Genomic DNA, 17,378 nt, shown 5'->3' on the forward strand with positions numbered 1-17,378 from the left:
AAGCCGCTGGATACTACAGAGTTGGACAGTTGAATCATTGGATCGCCCGGTGTTTTATAGCTGAGTCCCTGGATCCTCCAGTATTGTCAAGCTTAGCCGTTGGATCCTCCATTATTGGTGGGCTGAGTTACTGGATCCTCCAGTGTTGGTGAGCTAGGAAGGTTGGAAGACTCTCTCAAGGATCTCCAACTACCTCGTTGCCTCTTCTTCTTATCCATTCCTTCCCCGGCCGTGTCGAGATGTCTTACGACAACCTTGACCAGCCCCTGCACATCTCAGGAGTCATTTTAAGGGACCGGAAGTTCTTAAGGCAGGTCGGAGAGGTGCTCCAGTTCAACTGGCTCAATACCAAGGATCAAGAGGTAAAGGGTGACCAAATTTGTTCCCTTCCTCTTTCCACCATTCTACGTCTCGTAGATTGGTTCGGTCTCTTTTACACTCTCTCTTTCTACTACTTCATTCCCATCTCTCGTTTTCGTGCTCCTTTCCACTATCTCCCTTTTGTCATTTTGTTGATCTCCTTCTCTTTTTTTTTTTGCACCATCATTGGTCTTCGAGGGCCGCAGTGGTGCTAGTTTTCCGGAATGACCACTTACTATGTACATGTTTACTATTTAGTTACGAGGTGTGTCTATTTATTGCTCTGTAAATGATTCCTCCTTTGATTCCTTGTGAAAGGGTATTGCTATGAAAATGTTTCCTATTAGTGTTCCATGTATAAATGTATTGCTAGGATATCCTGAAAGTCTGATCTGGTTCTTGAGTATCTATTTAAGAACGTTCTCTGCTACGGTCTCCATTGCTCTAGCCCTCACCCTATATTGTGTTTGTTCCTTTCTTTATTTCCATTTATTTTCACTAGCTCTTATCCCCGCGTTTATTTGATTTTTGCTCATTCCCTTTCCATCTCCAACTTTGTTTTGTTTGCAATTTCTTACTCCTAATTCGTACACATTTCATACTTCCTTCCCCTTTGCCTCCAAGGTATAGTGTGTTGTTCTTCATCCTCGAGTGCAGCGCGAGGCCACAACGTAACTGAGAGCTAAAGGAAGCCTCTGAAATGGCAACTGTGAGAAGTTGGCCTGGTATATGCTGTCCACTAGTTCTAGTGGGCACCCTGTACCAGTCCAAACAACCCCTTATTGATGATAGGTTAAATACAACCTTTATTGAAAGCTATCCTAGTGGTAGCTAAGGAGAGCAGCCTGCAGGCTAAGTCTTGAAGGAATGTAAAGCAGCTTGTTTTACCAGTCTATAATCACTTGAGTGGCTAAATTTAATATATGTATTTATTTCTAAACACACCCTTCTAGTCTCTTTATTAGGCTAGAGGTCAAACACATAAGTTACACTTCAAATATAACAGTAATAATCACAAATACACGTCAGGCCCTAGGGGCGAGCCAAACCATATACTAAAATAGTGGTATAAGACCCACGACTTAACTAGACACAAGGCCTAGAGCCTGTAGAATTGTTGGGACCCCAAGGAACCACCCAAGGTAGTGACACCGGGGACCCACGGGGGCCGTGTGCAGTGAGAACACAGCCGCGAGCTCCCATTAGCTTCTATGGGGAAAGTCGTGGTTAGATTTTTAAACATTAGGGACACTTAGAAACGAGTCAGGACCAAACCCTTTGGGACTTAGGAAGTTCTAGGGTCAACACCCACGGGAGCACCGGAGTACTCGATTTACCTCACCCACGGAAGCCGGGTGCATAGGTGTCAAATGGTGTCGGGTCACGTCGTCGATTTGAATGGGAGCTGTCAAAGAAGTGCTGCTGCCGGGAAGATGCGAAGTGTCCAAAGAGATCCAAGCCTGTATCGAAGTTGAGAAGAACCTGAAAGCAGAGGGGACAGAGTCTAGGTCACTTGCCAGTAACCAGGAGGACGATAGGCGAATGCCCACCGATGTTGGGTGATTTCAGGTGAAGGAGGTGAAGCTTGACTCTTCAGCCGCGAGGACCATGAGGTGTCGATGACAACCAGGAGCTGGATTTGAGCTGTCCCACAAAGGATGTCGAGTGCTCCAGCTTCGGTGCCCGGATTGGACACAACAAGCTTTGGCAACAGCAACCCACGCAGAAAGGAGAAAGATGCTTCGGTGCAGACCAGCAAGGTCTGAGGGACTCACCATTTGGTAGGGAATCAGGGCACATCTGGAGCAACCAGAGAAGCTCAAGGAAAATCAAAGTTGCCTTCTCAGTGACCCACCAGTCGACGGACCAGGGATCGCAAAGGAGCGTCGAGAGGAAACACAAAATGGTGGCCCACAGGTCACTTGGGGTGACTAGGCCAACAATCTTTGGTGGATTATCTGCTCGAGGTAGGGGCTACGAGTAACCCCAAGCCTGACTTCAAGGGACGTTGATAAGTCAATGTACTTGGAAAAGTGCATGGTGACCAGGAGTTCCGGTTCCACGCTACTCATGAGGGCTGCGGGTCTCAGCTTTGCTGGGGAATCGGGTCAGCCTCTGTGATGTCTGGAAATCCTCTTCCTGGGCTGCAAATACATCGGAGTCCGGCAGGAGTTTCGAAGATGCAGACTGGCAAATTGCATCATTCGTGCCTGCCAAGGGAGATTTCTTCAGTCCTCTAGTCTTTAGTAGAGCGTCGAAGTTCCAGGATTCAGCTTCAGAGTTTCGTCTAGGGATATCCAAAGTTCTGGTTACAGAGGTTCCTTACTTATACCTAAGGAAGGGGTTGGACTAACTCTGGGGAGGGTTTGGAAAGAGCGGTGGCTACACCCATTTCCTTTGTCCAGTTTCGCGCCAGAAGCCCCTGAACCATTTTGAGCTGGACTATGCACAGGGACACCAAATGTGCCCCCAGTTCAGGACCTCAAAGCACTCAGAGAGTGCTTCCACCCAGCCCCAATACACATAAGCTTGTCTGGGAGGTGGTTACACCTCCCTGTGATAGGAAACCTATTGTTCAGGTCTCCCCTGCCGGAGTTTCGGTCAGCAGCAGGAGGCCAGACCCGTGTCTGTGGCTGCAGCATCCATTTTTTTATGCCAGGGCTCTTAAGTTTCTACCGGTTATACCAGTACTGCCATGTCTCTCCCTCTAGAAGGGTGGGATCATATTCTCACATCAGGAATTGATGTGGGGGTATGATTCCAAGGTGTTTGACATCAAACATGACATGTTTCCGTGCAGCATGTCCAAAGTTAGCATTATCCATTTTAGATATGCACTTAAGAGTATATGGTCAGGCTGCACCACTGACAACGCCGGAGAAGAGATTCCGAAGGCTGCAGAGGGGCTCAGCTCATGCCTGGGCACCCTCTCACATATAACCAAGCACCCTGCCTTCAGGGTTGATAAGGCCTGCCATAGGGGTGACTGATAGGTTGCTATGTGCAGTGATAGGTGAGGTATAGTGAACCTATACCTCAGTAAGGGGTGCATGCACCACCTTACCCAGGCTGCAGTAGCAGACCTGTGGTGTCATTTTGAAGGGTTTTACAGTGGTGGCACAATACATGCTTCAGCCCCTGGTAGGCCTCTGGGGTACCTATGCCCTGGGTACATAATATACCATATACTAGGGACTCACAAGGTTACCCCAGAATCCAATCTGGAGAGGACCTAAAGTACATGCAATAAATTTAGAGAGTAAGCAGCTAGGCTGATGCCCTGAATAGCAGGGTCCCAGCCAGACTAAAGTCGAAAAACAGTGTAACACCAGCGAAAAAGTGGGGGTAAACATGTGAAGCAGATCCTACTCTCCTACAGCAACATATTTTTGTAAAAATGAGGTCAAACAATTTTTTGGATTAGGGCAGCGCCACAAGCCTTCCTGTTGTGTTACCCTATGTCAAAAGAAAAGGGTAGGAATGTGCAATATCCATCAGATACAGTGCATTCCTGTCCTTTACTCCTGAGCTGTGTCATAAACGGCTGCCATGCGCCAACACAGGCACCCTTGCACCATGGTGCGGATGTGTTTGCATTTAAGGGGTGATTGTAAAAACAATCATTTGAGGCGATTTACTCATGCTTTGTGTGCTGCACACATAGAAAAAGGAAACAACAAGGAGAAATAATGCTATTTCCCCTCGTTGCTCCACCCCTACGCCACTCCTGGGGAGATGTAGGCCTTTGATGCATTCCCAGTTTTCCGCAATCTGAGAATGTGTCCAATGCTATGGATGTTACGTGGGAACACCCACCGTAACACCCATGTCACACCTCCCTAGCGCTGTGTTGACTCAGTCCATGAAAAGTCACGCAGGGTGGCTTTACGTGGCCTTGTAGATATGGCCCTGCAGTGTGTGTCGCCGGAACGTCACTAAAAGTGACATTCCGATGGAGCTGGGGCCTTGTGAATGAGGCCCAAATTTTACAACACACTTTTCCGAAAATGTTTGCCAAAAGGTCATCGGTTTTGCCGGCTGTTCCGAAGCTGGAGGCCATGAATTTACTGCTAAGAAAACTCTTCACTGCTCCTCACTTCTCACAGCCCTTGAAGCAGTCCATTGTCCAGCCACCTCCTGGGGTTTTAACTCTGCTTCTTCTGGCCAGTCCGGCTCTGTCTCCGCTATATATTTATCTAGCTATGAAGCACTTGTAGAGCGCATAGCTACCCCTAATCATCCAAGTGCTGATAGAAGCATCAGAAGGGTTTGACTTTTGTTCCTCTATTAACCCCTTCAACGCGCATGACGGAACGGTTTCGTCATGCACGTCGGTTGCGCTGTGCGCATGACGGAACTGTTCCGTCATGGCCCCGCCCGCGCACGGAACCTTCAGCGTGGCGCGGAAATCCGCGCCGCGCTGAAGGGGTTAAAGGGGGGTATTCTGGAGTTGCCAAGTTTTGAGCATTTTCTGGAAGGGAAGTAGCTGGTTTACAGAATGTAAAGAGAGGGGAAGGCGTTTCCACAGCCTGGCCACACTATATGAAAAAGAACGCCCTCTGAATATTTCCCATCTGACTTGGGGTACTTTGGGCAGGTGTGCATTAGAGGAATGCAAGGTTCTTCAAGAAAGGTGAGGGGAAAGCAGGGAATGAGAGATCACAGGCCCTTTATCTGAAAGCGCCTGGTGAGCAATGCAGAAGGATTAAAATGTGATCCTCTCAGACATAGGGCGCCAATGAAGGGAGTTCAAAGCTTGTTCTGTGGATTGGTGCCTAGGTATGTTGAACAGCAACAGTGCTGCACAATTCTCTACCACCTGAAGTTTCCTTGTTGGTGCCTTTGGGGCTCACAAGTAAAGGCACTTACTGTAGTCCAGGTCTCTTTGCGTAGAAAGGGAGAAGAGGAAGGATTTTCTGAAGCATTCTGAGCATGCCGTAGCAGGTGGCTGCAAGCTTCACTGACATAGTCAAACTTGAAAGATTTATCCAGCCACATGTCAAGGCTCTCTACCCTATCTCTTCCTCTCTGGACCCTTATTTATTCATTATTTGTTTTCTAGAGTGTGCTATAATAATAATTGCAAATGATGTTTACCCATCTCACAACCCCTTAGGAGACAGAGTGCCTAATTTAGAGCTAGGTGGTTATAAACCCCCTCTGTTTTCTGGAGACAGCACTGAATCTAAAGGAAAATCCACCCTTGGACGTCTGTTTAACGTCAGGAAAGTAGAAGTCCACCAGTGGATTCTCCTTGGTCTAGTATCTCCTTCGGAAATAATGGCATTTTTGATATCCCCCCATTTTTATATGTGAGAAAGAGGATGCTGGGCACATGACAGGCATAACCATCATACCCGTGTGATGCTTATCCATATTTTGTTTCCATAGGAGAGAAATATGATTCTGGAGGACCTGATGCCCTCGCTAGCCTGCACGGCCGTCAATGCCAATGACTTTGTGTCGCTTCAAGAGATCATTTCAAAGGTATCTTCAGCTCCTTGTAGATTCACCCAGGGTCTTCAGAGCAGTCTGATGCATGTGTGTTACGGTGCAGTTTATTTTCTTCGCATGTACTAATGGATGTGGGTCAGTTTCTGGGATGACCTCTGTCTATGCCTATGCATAAAGTATTGAAAAGAATGGTGCCCACTGTACTACCATAGTTCTATCACCTGCCAGGATGCCAGATGCTGCATCTCAGTGCAAATACTTAGGGCCTGATTCACAAAGGCCCTGAGCACTCGTGGGGTACTCGCTGCACTCGGGCGGAATCTCCGCAATGAGAAATCTCAATGCACTGATTCTGCCTGAGTACGGAGAGTCCCCCACGACTGCGCCGCGGGGCCTCCGCCACGAGTGCAGAGGGCCTTTGTGAATTAGATCCTAAGTGAATATAGAGTAATAATTGCTGCATTTACATTACAAACATAGAGCCAAGTTTATCAGCAATTTCACAAGCTTTCCCTGATCAAACACAAAGATCCCTAAGCCAGTGTCCTGCTTCACCTGTCCCCCCACCCTCACATTCACAGGTATCTATAATGCATTTTATTAGTTAACAGAAAGATTTTTTAATCGTGGCATTCTTCAGCAAGCCTTTTCAGACAGAAATTAACCACTCAAGAAGATTTTTTTGTATTTATGAGCTGTATATTTTTTGGTAGATAGTCACTCTCCTCTCCTGGTCAGGGTTATTGCTCTCCCCTCGCACAGCACCGTCATTGCGCAGCTGACCCCAGCACCTCCCTGCTTGCAGCTAGGTGTTCGAGGCCCTCCTCCACCCGCAGGCTCCTGCCTCCGCCTCATTCCTGGGGGTCCAGTAGGAGAGTCTTGCTCTTCTGCTGGTCCGCTCTGCCAGCCTTCAGTACATTTTCTGCCTTTTTCTGTCTGCCTCTTAGTGCAGTTTTGCGCCTTTTTGAGCCCGTTTGTCTCACTGTGTCTTTTTAGTGCCCGTTTGTCTCCTCGTGCCTTTTCTGTGCCTTTTTGTCTCCTTGGGCCTTTTTCTGTGCCCATTTGCATCTTTGTACCGTTTGCCTCTGTTTTTCTCCTGTTGCCGCTTTCGCTCCCATTACTGCCGCTGCTGCCCCGTGCCCCCTCCCCCCCTGCCAGTTTCCTCTCCCACCTCCCAGCTGCGCCCCCACCCCAGACCCCTACTTAATGGCCCCTGCTGCGTGACGGGTTGAGCCAGACCTCTCACCTCCTGGTCAGGGTTACTGCTCTCCCCTTGCGCTGACCCCAGCACCTCTCTGCTTGCAGCTAGGTGTTCGAGGCCCTCCTCCACCCACAGGCTCCTGCCTGCGTCTCATCCCTAGTGGTCCAGTGAGAGAGACTTGCTCTTCTGCTGGCCTGCCCTGCCAGCCTTTGGTAGTTTTCTGCCTTTGTCCCTCTTCCTCGTTGTGCTGTTTTGTGCCATCTTGTGCCTGTTTGTCTCCTCATGCCTTTTTGTGCCTTTTTGTCTCCTTGTGCCTTTTTCTGTGCCCATTTGTATCTTTGTGCCTTTTTCCTCTGTTTTTCTCCTGTTGCTGCATTTGCTCCCCTTCCCGCTGCTGCTGCCCCCCCCGGCATCCCCTCCCCCTGCCGGTTCCCGCTCTTGCCTCCCAGCTGCGCCCCCACCCCAACTTAATTGGCAGCCGTTGTGCGGCCACACCGCTGGCGCTCCAAAGGTAAGCCCATCTGCGCCCATCTGTGACCCGACCACGACCAGGGACCCTGGTCCTCCCACCTCCCATGGCTACCACTCACCTGCCCTCCACGCACTCAACCCCGGAAGAAACAACAACTGCCAGCTGTAAACGTTGAACACCACCCATGGCCAGTTCTCCTGCCGACACTGCCGCTGCACCTTCACCCACCTCCGGACCTTCATGACTACCGCCCACCCACCGGAAACCATTGCACACCAACCCCTGAGCTACATCTCCTCAACATACGCTCCCTCCACAGGCAAGCAGTAGAAATCTGGGACCTCCTCAACACCGTGCCGCCCAACGTCGCTTTACTCACAGACACCTAGACCAATGCTACCTCCGCCCCTTACATTGCAACTGCCATCCCCGAAGGATACAGGGTCCAGAGGAAGGACCACCCCAACCACACTGGAGGAGGACTCCCCATCATACATAAAAGCTCCTTCCGACTCACTACAGCCAGCACGACCGACTCCTCGTCCTCCATAGAACACCTCCACTTCCAGATCCAGACCTACCCCAGAACGACCCTACGTGGAACCATTGCCTACAGACCTCCCAGACCGCGCAGCACGTTCACCACAATCATCACGGACATCATGGCGCACCATGCCATTGCCTCCATGGATTATTTACTGCTTGGAGACATTATTTTCCACCTTGAAAACCTCTGTGGCCCCAACTCCTCCACCCTCCGGGACAACCTTGTCAACATCCGACTGAAACAGATCATCACCATCCCACCCACAAGGCAGGACACACCCTCGACCCCATCTTCGCAGGAGGAAACAACATCTGCTGCAGTCACACCACATAACCCACTTGACGTTCCACCACTGAGTACATTTCTTCTTCTCTAAACCCACTACACACAAAACTACATCACGCCCCCTGCGGAGGAATTGGAGCAAGGTCACCGAGGAGCACCTGAACTCCGCCCTCAACCTCGCTTCCCCCGCTACGACCAATGCCAACTCTGCAGCCAACGACCTCCACATATGGATCACCAATTGCGCAGACACGCTTGCCCCCCTCTGGAACTCTGACAGACAATGCCCCACGAAAGCCACCTGGTTCACCACCGACCTCCAGGCGCACATGCAGACATCTCAAGAAAACATGGAGAAACAGCAAAACCCCAGAAGCAACCACCACCTACAAAACCGCCATCACAGAATACCACCAACGTATCAGATCCACAAAGAGGAACTTCATCCAGGAGAGAATCCTGACCAACTCCCACAACTCGAAGGAACTCTTCATCATCATACAAAAATTCACCAAACCACCAGTGAATCCTCAGACCCCCACCCCCCCAGGACCTCTGCAACAAACTCGACTCGTATCCATCGCAAGATCAAGTCCATCTACGACAACTTCAATGAACAGGGGCAAGGCACGGACACCACACCTATCTCCAGCAACGCCAGCCTACCATCACCGCCTGGACTCTTGTCACCACAGAAGACACTGCCAAGACCATGAAGAGCATACACTCAGGATTCCCCACTTACCTCTGCCTGCCGCACATCTTCCACTGAGCCACCACCATCATAGCACACGAACTACGATGCACCATCAACTCCACCTTCGAAACCTTTACATTCCCCCACGACTGGAAACGTGCAGAAGTCAAGCCTCTCCTCAAGAAACCCTCCGCAGACACGACAAACCTCAAGAACTACAGATCCAGATCTCTCCTCCCTTTTGCAACCAAAGTCACTGAGAAGATCGTCAACACCCAGCTCACGACCTTCATAGAAGCTAAGTGGATCCTCGACTCCTCCCATACTGGATTCCGCAGCAACCACAGCACCTGAGACCGCCCTCCTGGTCACCACAGATGACATCCGCACTCTCCTCGGCCAGGGCCACACGGCGGCCCTCATCCTACTTAGACCTCTCTGCAGCCTTCGACCCCGTCTCCCACCACAAACTCACCACCAGACTCCACGATGCCGGCACACAGGGAATCAACCTACACTGGATCTACTCATTCCTCACCGGCCGAACCCAGAGAATCAGACTTCCGCCCTACCTCTCCGAACCCACAGAGATGAGCTGCGGAATACCCCAAGGATCATTGCTCAGCCCCACGCTCTTCTACATCTACATGGCCCCCCTCGCCGCCATCACCAGAAAGCATGGACTCAGCATAGTATCCTATGGCGATGACACCTAACTCATCCTCTCCCTCACCAAAGAACCCGACACCACCAGACACAGCTTCCAGGAAAGAATGAAAGACGTTGTTTCCTGGATGATCAGCAGCTGCCTGAAACTCAACTCGGATAAAACAGAAGTCCTCGTCCTCGGATGGATGTATGTCGTTACAACGCACACTTTTACAACGCATGCACTTACAACGCATTTTTTACAACGCACAATCCATTACAACGCATGACATTACAACGCATGACACTACAACGCATTTTTAAAAACTACCTTTACAACGCATTCCATTACAACGCATACTACCATTACAACGCATACCATTACAACGCATAATATTAAATTGCATTTAAGGTAAGTATTAGATAGTATAGGGGTAAAAATTACTTTTCTAACTCCAGGGGGTGCAACAGTAGGGTAAGTGTTGGATAGTATAGGGGTAAAAATTACTATTCTAACTCCAGGGGGTGCAACAGTAGGGAAAGTGTTGGATAGTATAGGGGTTAAAATTACTATTCTAACTCCAGGGGGTGCAACAGTAGGGTAAGTGTTGGATAGTATAGGGGTAAAAATTACTATTCTAACTCCAGGGGGTGCAACAGTAGGGAAAGTGTTGGATAGTATAGGGGTAAAAATTACTATTCTAACTCCAGGGGGTGCAACAGTAGGGTAAGTGTTGGATAGTATAGGGGTAAAAATTACTATTCTAACTCCAGGGGGTGCAAAAGTAGGGTAAGTGTTGGATAGTATAGGGGTAAAAATTACTATTCTAACTCCAGGGGGTGCAACAGTAGGGTAAGTGTTGGATAGTATAGGGGTAAAAATTACTATTCTAACTCCAGGGGGTGCAACAGTAGGGTAAGTGTTGGATAGTATAGGGGTAAAAATTACTATTCTAACTCCAGGGGGTGCAACAGTAGGGTAAGTGTGGGATAGTATAGGGGTAAAAATTACTATTCTAACTCCAGGGGGTGCAACAGTAGGGTAAGTGTTGGATAGTATAGGGGTAAAAATTACTATTCTAACTCCAGGGGGTGCAACAGTAGGGAAAGTGTTGGATAGTGTAGTTTAATATTATGCGTTGTAATGGTATGCGTTGTAATGGTAGTATGCGTTGTAATGGAATGCGTTGTAAAGGTAGTTTTTAAAAATGCGTTGTAGTGTCATGCGTTGTAATGTCATGCGTTGTAATGGATTGTGCGTTGTAAAAAATGCGTTGTAAGTGTAGTACGTTGTAAAAGTTGCGTTGTAAAGGTTGTTCCCCTCCTCGGATCCACCCCCTCTGGTGGCCCACCTCCCTCAGCAACCCCCCCACACCCATGGACCACGCCTGCAACCTTGGCATCATACTCGACTACTCCCCCACCATGACCCGACAGATCAACGCAGTCCCCTTCGCATGCTTCAACACCCTGCACCTCTTCCAAGACCTTCAAATGGATCCCCCCCGAATCCCGAAAGGCCATCACACATGCACTCATAACCAGCAGACTGGACTACAGAAACGCCCTCTACGCCGGGATCAACAAATCCCTACTCCACAAACTCAAGACCATCCTGAACGCCGCAAAAAGACTGGTCTTCGGCATCCCATGACAAAACCACATCATCCAACACCTACGAAATCTCCATTTGCTCCCAGTTGAAAAGAGAGTGACCTTCAAGCTGGACGCTTACGCCTGCAAATCCCTCCACAACACCAGACCCCAATATCTAATCAAAAGAGTCTCCTACGCACCCAAAAGAAGCCTGTGCTCCAGGCCATGTGTAGTGGGCAATAAATACTAAGGGGCAGATTTATAAGCCCCTTGCGACACATTTAAGCCGCCGTTGCGTCACTTCTGTGACGCAGCGGCGGCGTAAACCATGCACCATGTTGCGCCTTATTTACAACGTGACGCATCTAGGGAGATGTGTCACGTTGTAAAGCCCTGTGCTACATTAAACCTGCGTCTGGTTTAATGTATGCAGGGTGGGCGTTCTGTCGGAAAAAGCCTCGGGAAAGTGACGCAGTGAAATCTACAAGATTACACTGAGTCACTTTTCCGACGCCGCTGCGTCAAAACCATGCGCCTGCTTGAAGCAAGCGTAAGGCGTGATGCAGCATGTTAGGTATGAGCAGCCCCTGAGTATTGCTGGAGTTGCATCGCGCTTGCGACATGACTCCAGCAATGCGCCGCCCTTACGCCATCAGATGCGTCACGCATCTGTTTATCCTTGCGCCACGATGCCCCACATTGTAAATGCGGCACATCTGTGGTGGCGCAAGGGTAAACTTGCGTGACGCATCTTACCTGGCGCATCCCTGCTGATATGCAGGGCTGCACCAGTACTTGTAAATCTGCCCCTTATTCTTTTTAGCATTTTCAAATCCCGCTTTGGATTCGTGAACCCTGGGTCCCCAGGAAGATTACCTGCAACAAGGAAGGGTCTTGTATTTGTAAATCCAGCTTCAAGTTGTGAACCCTGCTATAAAAATAATTCTTTTCTCATTAATTTTGATACTGGTCTTAGCGACACCCTCGCCCCACATGTGCTTGGGGTCATGGTGCTCCATTTGTTTTCATTTTTCCCAACATAGGGGCAGATTTACAAGCCCCTTGTGCCACTTTTGCGTCACTTTTCCCATGTTAAAAATGACGCAAAAGTGGAGCAAGGGGCTTGTAAATCTCCCCCATAGTGTGTAGTGCACTGCGTTGGGGAGTGGTCTAACTTTCTCTAAAATCTTACTTCTTCATGCCTAGTTCAGAAAACTTAAAAAGTCGCCATCTCAAAAACTACTGAATGGATTTACACCAATTTCAGAAAAGGCACGTCACTGAGTAACATTCTATTTTCATGCCACGTTTGATGTAATTTTGTTCAACTGTTTTTTCGGCTATAAGTAGCAAAGAATCCTACTGTCAAGCTGCATAGCTTTGGAGTGAAGAATCCTGAATCTTCCCCTCTTTTGCCTCAATATGTTCTACTCCTTCCACTTTCACAGCTTCATTCCTCCCACCGAAACTAGTTTAGACCTGTTTCTATGGTTGCCATGCCTACCTGCCTCACTTCTTTATATTGGACTGCCACTCTTTTTCTAGGTGGTAATTCTGAATGTTGACCTCAAAAATGTTATTCGACAAAACTGTAGCAACTGAGAACAGGTGTTCACTTGGAACTCATTTACAATATAATTACACAGTATTCTGTGTAGACTTAATCCATCTAAAATTATTATAATAGAAGAGATATGTATTCTGTAAGAGCTTTATCGCTTTGCAAGCCAGCATAATATTCTGACAACCAGTATCCTATCATTTCTTTATCAAATTAGATTTAGCCAAACCCAAATTTTATTCATAGAAACACATGAAAAAGGATTCTCATCACATTTATAATAAAGTGAGTGGTGAAAAGATTTAGAAAAGTACCCCAAGTGGGAAAACCAGAGCCAGAAAAAGAAAAAAAGTGACAATTTGAGTGAGTATGAACAATAAATTGATTTTTCTAAGGAGACATCCAGCTTTATCTCAAATGACGAGACACAAAGGATAAATACACAAAGTGTTCCTTGCACACGACTATGCTCTGTCCCTTATTATTGTCGACCACGTTTCGACTCTAATGGTGGATGCTAAGGTCTCATCAGGGCTGAAGCATAACCTGGGGGACTGAGAGTGTAGGAATAATTAGTGATGGGACTGGAAAAACAGTGTGTAGTTATAAATAGAAAAATTAAAGTTAAAGCTACATAATGGTTGTGTCACTGGATAGTGGTCTCTGTCACTACTGGTAGACCAAGGCTCGTTAAGCACGGCACAATGCGTGGTGACCTGTGCAGACCGAAATAAAACGACCCTGTATAGAAGACTTATATTTCAAGAGGGGCAAACAATGTGAGTACAATGGGTTCTGCGTTGTAAAGGATGTTGCGATGTAAAAACTGCATTGTAAAGGCATGTGTTGTAAATGTGTGCATTCTAGTATATGTCTCATAAAAGCTATTATTCAAGCAATTGTCTAATAAAGCGCAATCCTTACCCGTGTGCAGTATGACAGCCGTAGTCCATGGAGGATGGAGTCTCAGCAATACTAGTTAAGAATGGCCTAAGGAAACAGTAAGACGTATTAAAGTAAAAGCAAAAATCAGGCCAAGAAAGGTATTAGAATTGCGGGAAGACAAAACTATTCTTACTCCAAAGAGATAAACGATAGACCTGAACGGCTGAGAAAAGCGCGGGCTCCCAATCAGAGATCCGAGGCTTGTCAATGACGAACCCGCTGGGTCATCCGAGTGGGCAGAAATAGACCAAGACGCTCCACTGCGCGACATCCTCGAGGAGAGGTGTGCCGATGGGCGTGTCAACGGGCGTGGCTTACTGGAGAAGGAAAATGCCTTGATGTTTTTGCCTTTCTTGTTTGAGAACATAGGGGCATATTAACAATGCGACGATAATAAATTATTACCGCTTTTGCGGTCGTTTTCGGCCAAAAAGCGGTGATAATTTTATCGCCTTATCAGCAAAGACACGCTATCGCGTGTTTTGCTGATTTTGCTCCCGTTTCCAGCACGCCTAACTTTGCATCGCTAATGAGATGCAAAGTAGGCGTGTCTGTGGAAACAACATGGGTAAATATCACGAAGGCAGCTTTGTGATATTTACAATGCGGGGAAGTGATTATTTAAATTGCGCTAAGTATGCTTTAACGCAGGAATTTAACGTCTGTTAAATTCCTGACTAAGGCATACTTAACATGGGGGGTGGATTGTGTGGCTAAGACCACAGGCCCCTATTATCAAGGGTATCTCTGTTTTCCATGGAACATTGCTGGAAAACCAGCGATGTTCCATGGAAAACATCGCTATTGCTAGGATAATTATCGCCATTGCGCTGAGATTTGTTAATACAGTGCTAGCATGGCGATAGTTATCTGCGATAGCCAGCGTTAATCATTTTAACGCTAAGAGCGGCCAGCGATAATTATCGCTGGCCGTTGATGATATGCCCCAAAGGAGTTTGTCTGAAGACTTCAATAGTCGTCGAATGGGCCAATGTTTCTTATAACCTTGGCTATCTTGTTGGTTTCTGGACAGAATGTTGTCACACGGGCTATTTTATCAGGTGCATCTTTAGTCCTGGTCTGTAATATCTGCCCCCTAGGACTGGACAGAATGTTGTCACTCGGGCTATTTTATCTGGTGCATCTTTAGTCCTGGCCTGTAATATCTGCCCCCTAGGACTGGACAGAATGTTGTCACTCGGGCTATTTTATCTGGTGCATCTTTAGTCCTGGTCTGTAATATCTGCCCCCTAGGACTGGACAGAATGTTGTCACTCGGGCTATTTTATCTGGTGCATCTTTAATCCTGGCCTGTAATATCTGCCCCCTAGGACTGGACAGAATGTTGTCACACGGGCTATTTTATCTGGTGCATCTTTAGTCCTGGTCTGTGATATCTGCCCCCTAGGACTGGACAGAATGTTGTCACTCGGTGCATCTTTAGTCCTGGTCTGTAATATCTGCCCCCTAGGACTGGACAGAATGTTGTCACTCGGGCTATTTTATCTGGTGCATCTTTAGTCCTGGTCTGTAATATCTGCCCCCTAGGACCTGACAGAATGTTGTCACTCGGGCTATTTTATCTGGTGCATCTTTAGTCCTGGTCTGTAATATCTGCCCCCTAGGACTGGACAGAATGTTGTCACTCGGTGCATCTTTAGTCCTGGTCTGTGATATCTGCCCCCTAGGACTGGACAGAATGTTGTCACTCGGTGCATCTTTAGTCCTGGTCTGTAATATCTGCCCCCTAGGACTGGACAGAATGTTGTCACTCGGTGCATCTTTAGTCCTGGCTTGTAATATCTGCCCCCTAGGACTGAACCGGGCTCTTTTCATGGAAGCTTTCACAAGACGTTTGGGATAACCTCTCTCACGGAGCGTCACACTGAGTATGGCTCTTTCCTTCAACAAGCGTTTTCAATGCAATAGGTCTTGCATTTACGCGAGTTTAAGCTATTGGCATTGTAAATGACGAAGCCTTTACTTATCTTTTAAAACCATAACATAAATAAAAGGTATTGTCATTTTCAATGCCAATAGCTCAAACAAGTGTACATGCGAGACCTATTGCATGTACACAGAGGTGTTTTGAGGTAATTTTAGTCAAGACCCCGGCAGACGAATTATCCAAAGTGCTCGCTGGAGCTCAGCCTGGTGTTTAGGGTCCAGGATGACACCTGGTGATGAAGCAGGACATTAATAGGGTGTGCAAGAGTCTACCTAATAAAACAATGTGATGTCCAGAATATGGCTATAGGTTCACTCGTATGCACTACAGTTCCTCCATCATCCACAGGAGGAACAGTTAAGCGTGCAGGAAACCTTGCTGTGGAGATTTAACCACAGAAGTGCCACAATTTAACCACGGAAGAACCGCAATTGCCCCACTAACAAGCCCACCATCCACTGAGATAGAGGGTGAAGGATGAACACAATGTTTGCATTTGGCAGAGATTTTATCCTCCAAAAATGTGAGAGTTCATCACATAGAAATTGAGAAGGCGCAAAGTGGAGCAACAGGGAGAGATCAATGAGCGCACTATGGACAAATTCTCATTTGAGGAGTTTAGTGGCCGACATCTTATTGACAAAGAAATCCGCTTTCGCAGAAAACACTGGTTTCTTATATGTCTTGAGTGCAAATTCCAGCTCGCGTTTGGCCTCCGGAGAGTATAGTGGGACAGTCAGATCTTTTCTGACGCTTTCCAGCCGCATCTTGTCTATTTTACAGAAGAGGAGAAGCCGGGAGCAGATATCCTGAACCATTTGCCATGAAAGCTCTTAGGAGGAAAAGTAACACCTAGGCCGCCATTTTCCTGGGCTACATAGCCCTTTTAATCAGGGTAGACCGAGCCCATGTCTCTTACTCTGATAATCGAGTCAAGAGGGTCCCTTCAGGTTTGTTAACAGAGTGTCTCCCATGGGCTTACTCGCAGGAAGCTGTCTGATACGGATGACCCTACATCCATTGATGTTCAAGTTCCCAAAAACGGACTGTCAATACTTAGGGCAAGTGTTCTTACAAATTACCCTGCATATAGGGCTAAGAGTAAGGTCAAGCGTGTGGCCGTTTTGGTGGGCCAGTCCTGCAACCACTTGAGAAAGATCACGGGCTTCCAGAGTATCAGAGTAGCAACAAAATGCACAGCCCGTCAATGGGGGGCTCCTCCATCCAGATGTTAAAGTCACCCAACACTAAAAAGGCAGAATGGAAGAGAAGAAACAGTAACACAACATCGGCAAATGACTCGGTACTTCTGGTCCAAGGGTCCCAAGGGACAATAAATTATCCAACTAAAGAGAACCAAACCAGTCCTTCAGATGGAGAAACCAAGGATTTTCACGAGAGAAGAGAATTCAAACACAACTCTTCATCCTTTAGGCCAGCCTTGTCAATTATGGCAACCCTCCATCCTGCCAGTAAGGATGGTGGAGAACGGTAAAGCCCTGGCGCGAAACCATCACTGAGCTACGTTTCAGTGACAAAGAATACATCCAAAGAAGCCATTGAGAGCAAATCAAAGATGTGAAAGTGTGTCCTAATCTAGCACCGGGGGATGGGGGATCAGATGGACCGCCTCATTCCAGCCCGCCACAGCACAGTGACCAGCG

The 17,378-nt window shown here is 47.7% G+C and overlaps 1 protein-coding gene across 1 annotated transcript in view; it reads left to right on the forward strand.

Annotated features, from left to right (window-relative positions):
- The first annotated feature begins 239 nt into the window (after positions 1–239).
- The window catches only part of LOC146839605 (L-asparaginase-like), a 116,533-nt gene continuing 99,394 nt past the window's right edge, over positions 240–17,378 (forward strand). Inside the window, exons 1-2 of the mRNA XM_085650359.1 lie at positions 240–362; positions 5,752–5,847. Of these exons, the coding sequence (XP_085506485.1) occupies positions 240–362; positions 5,752–5,847 (219 nt within the window). The remainder of the gene's footprint in view (positions 363–5,751; positions 5,848–17,378) is intronic.

This window comes from Triturus cristatus, chromosome 4_1 (assembly GCF_964204655.1).
Source record: "Triturus cristatus chromosome 4_1, aTriCri1.1, whole genome shotgun sequence".
Taxonomy (NCBI): domain Eukaryota; kingdom Metazoa; phylum Chordata; class Amphibia; order Caudata; family Salamandridae; genus Triturus; species Triturus cristatus.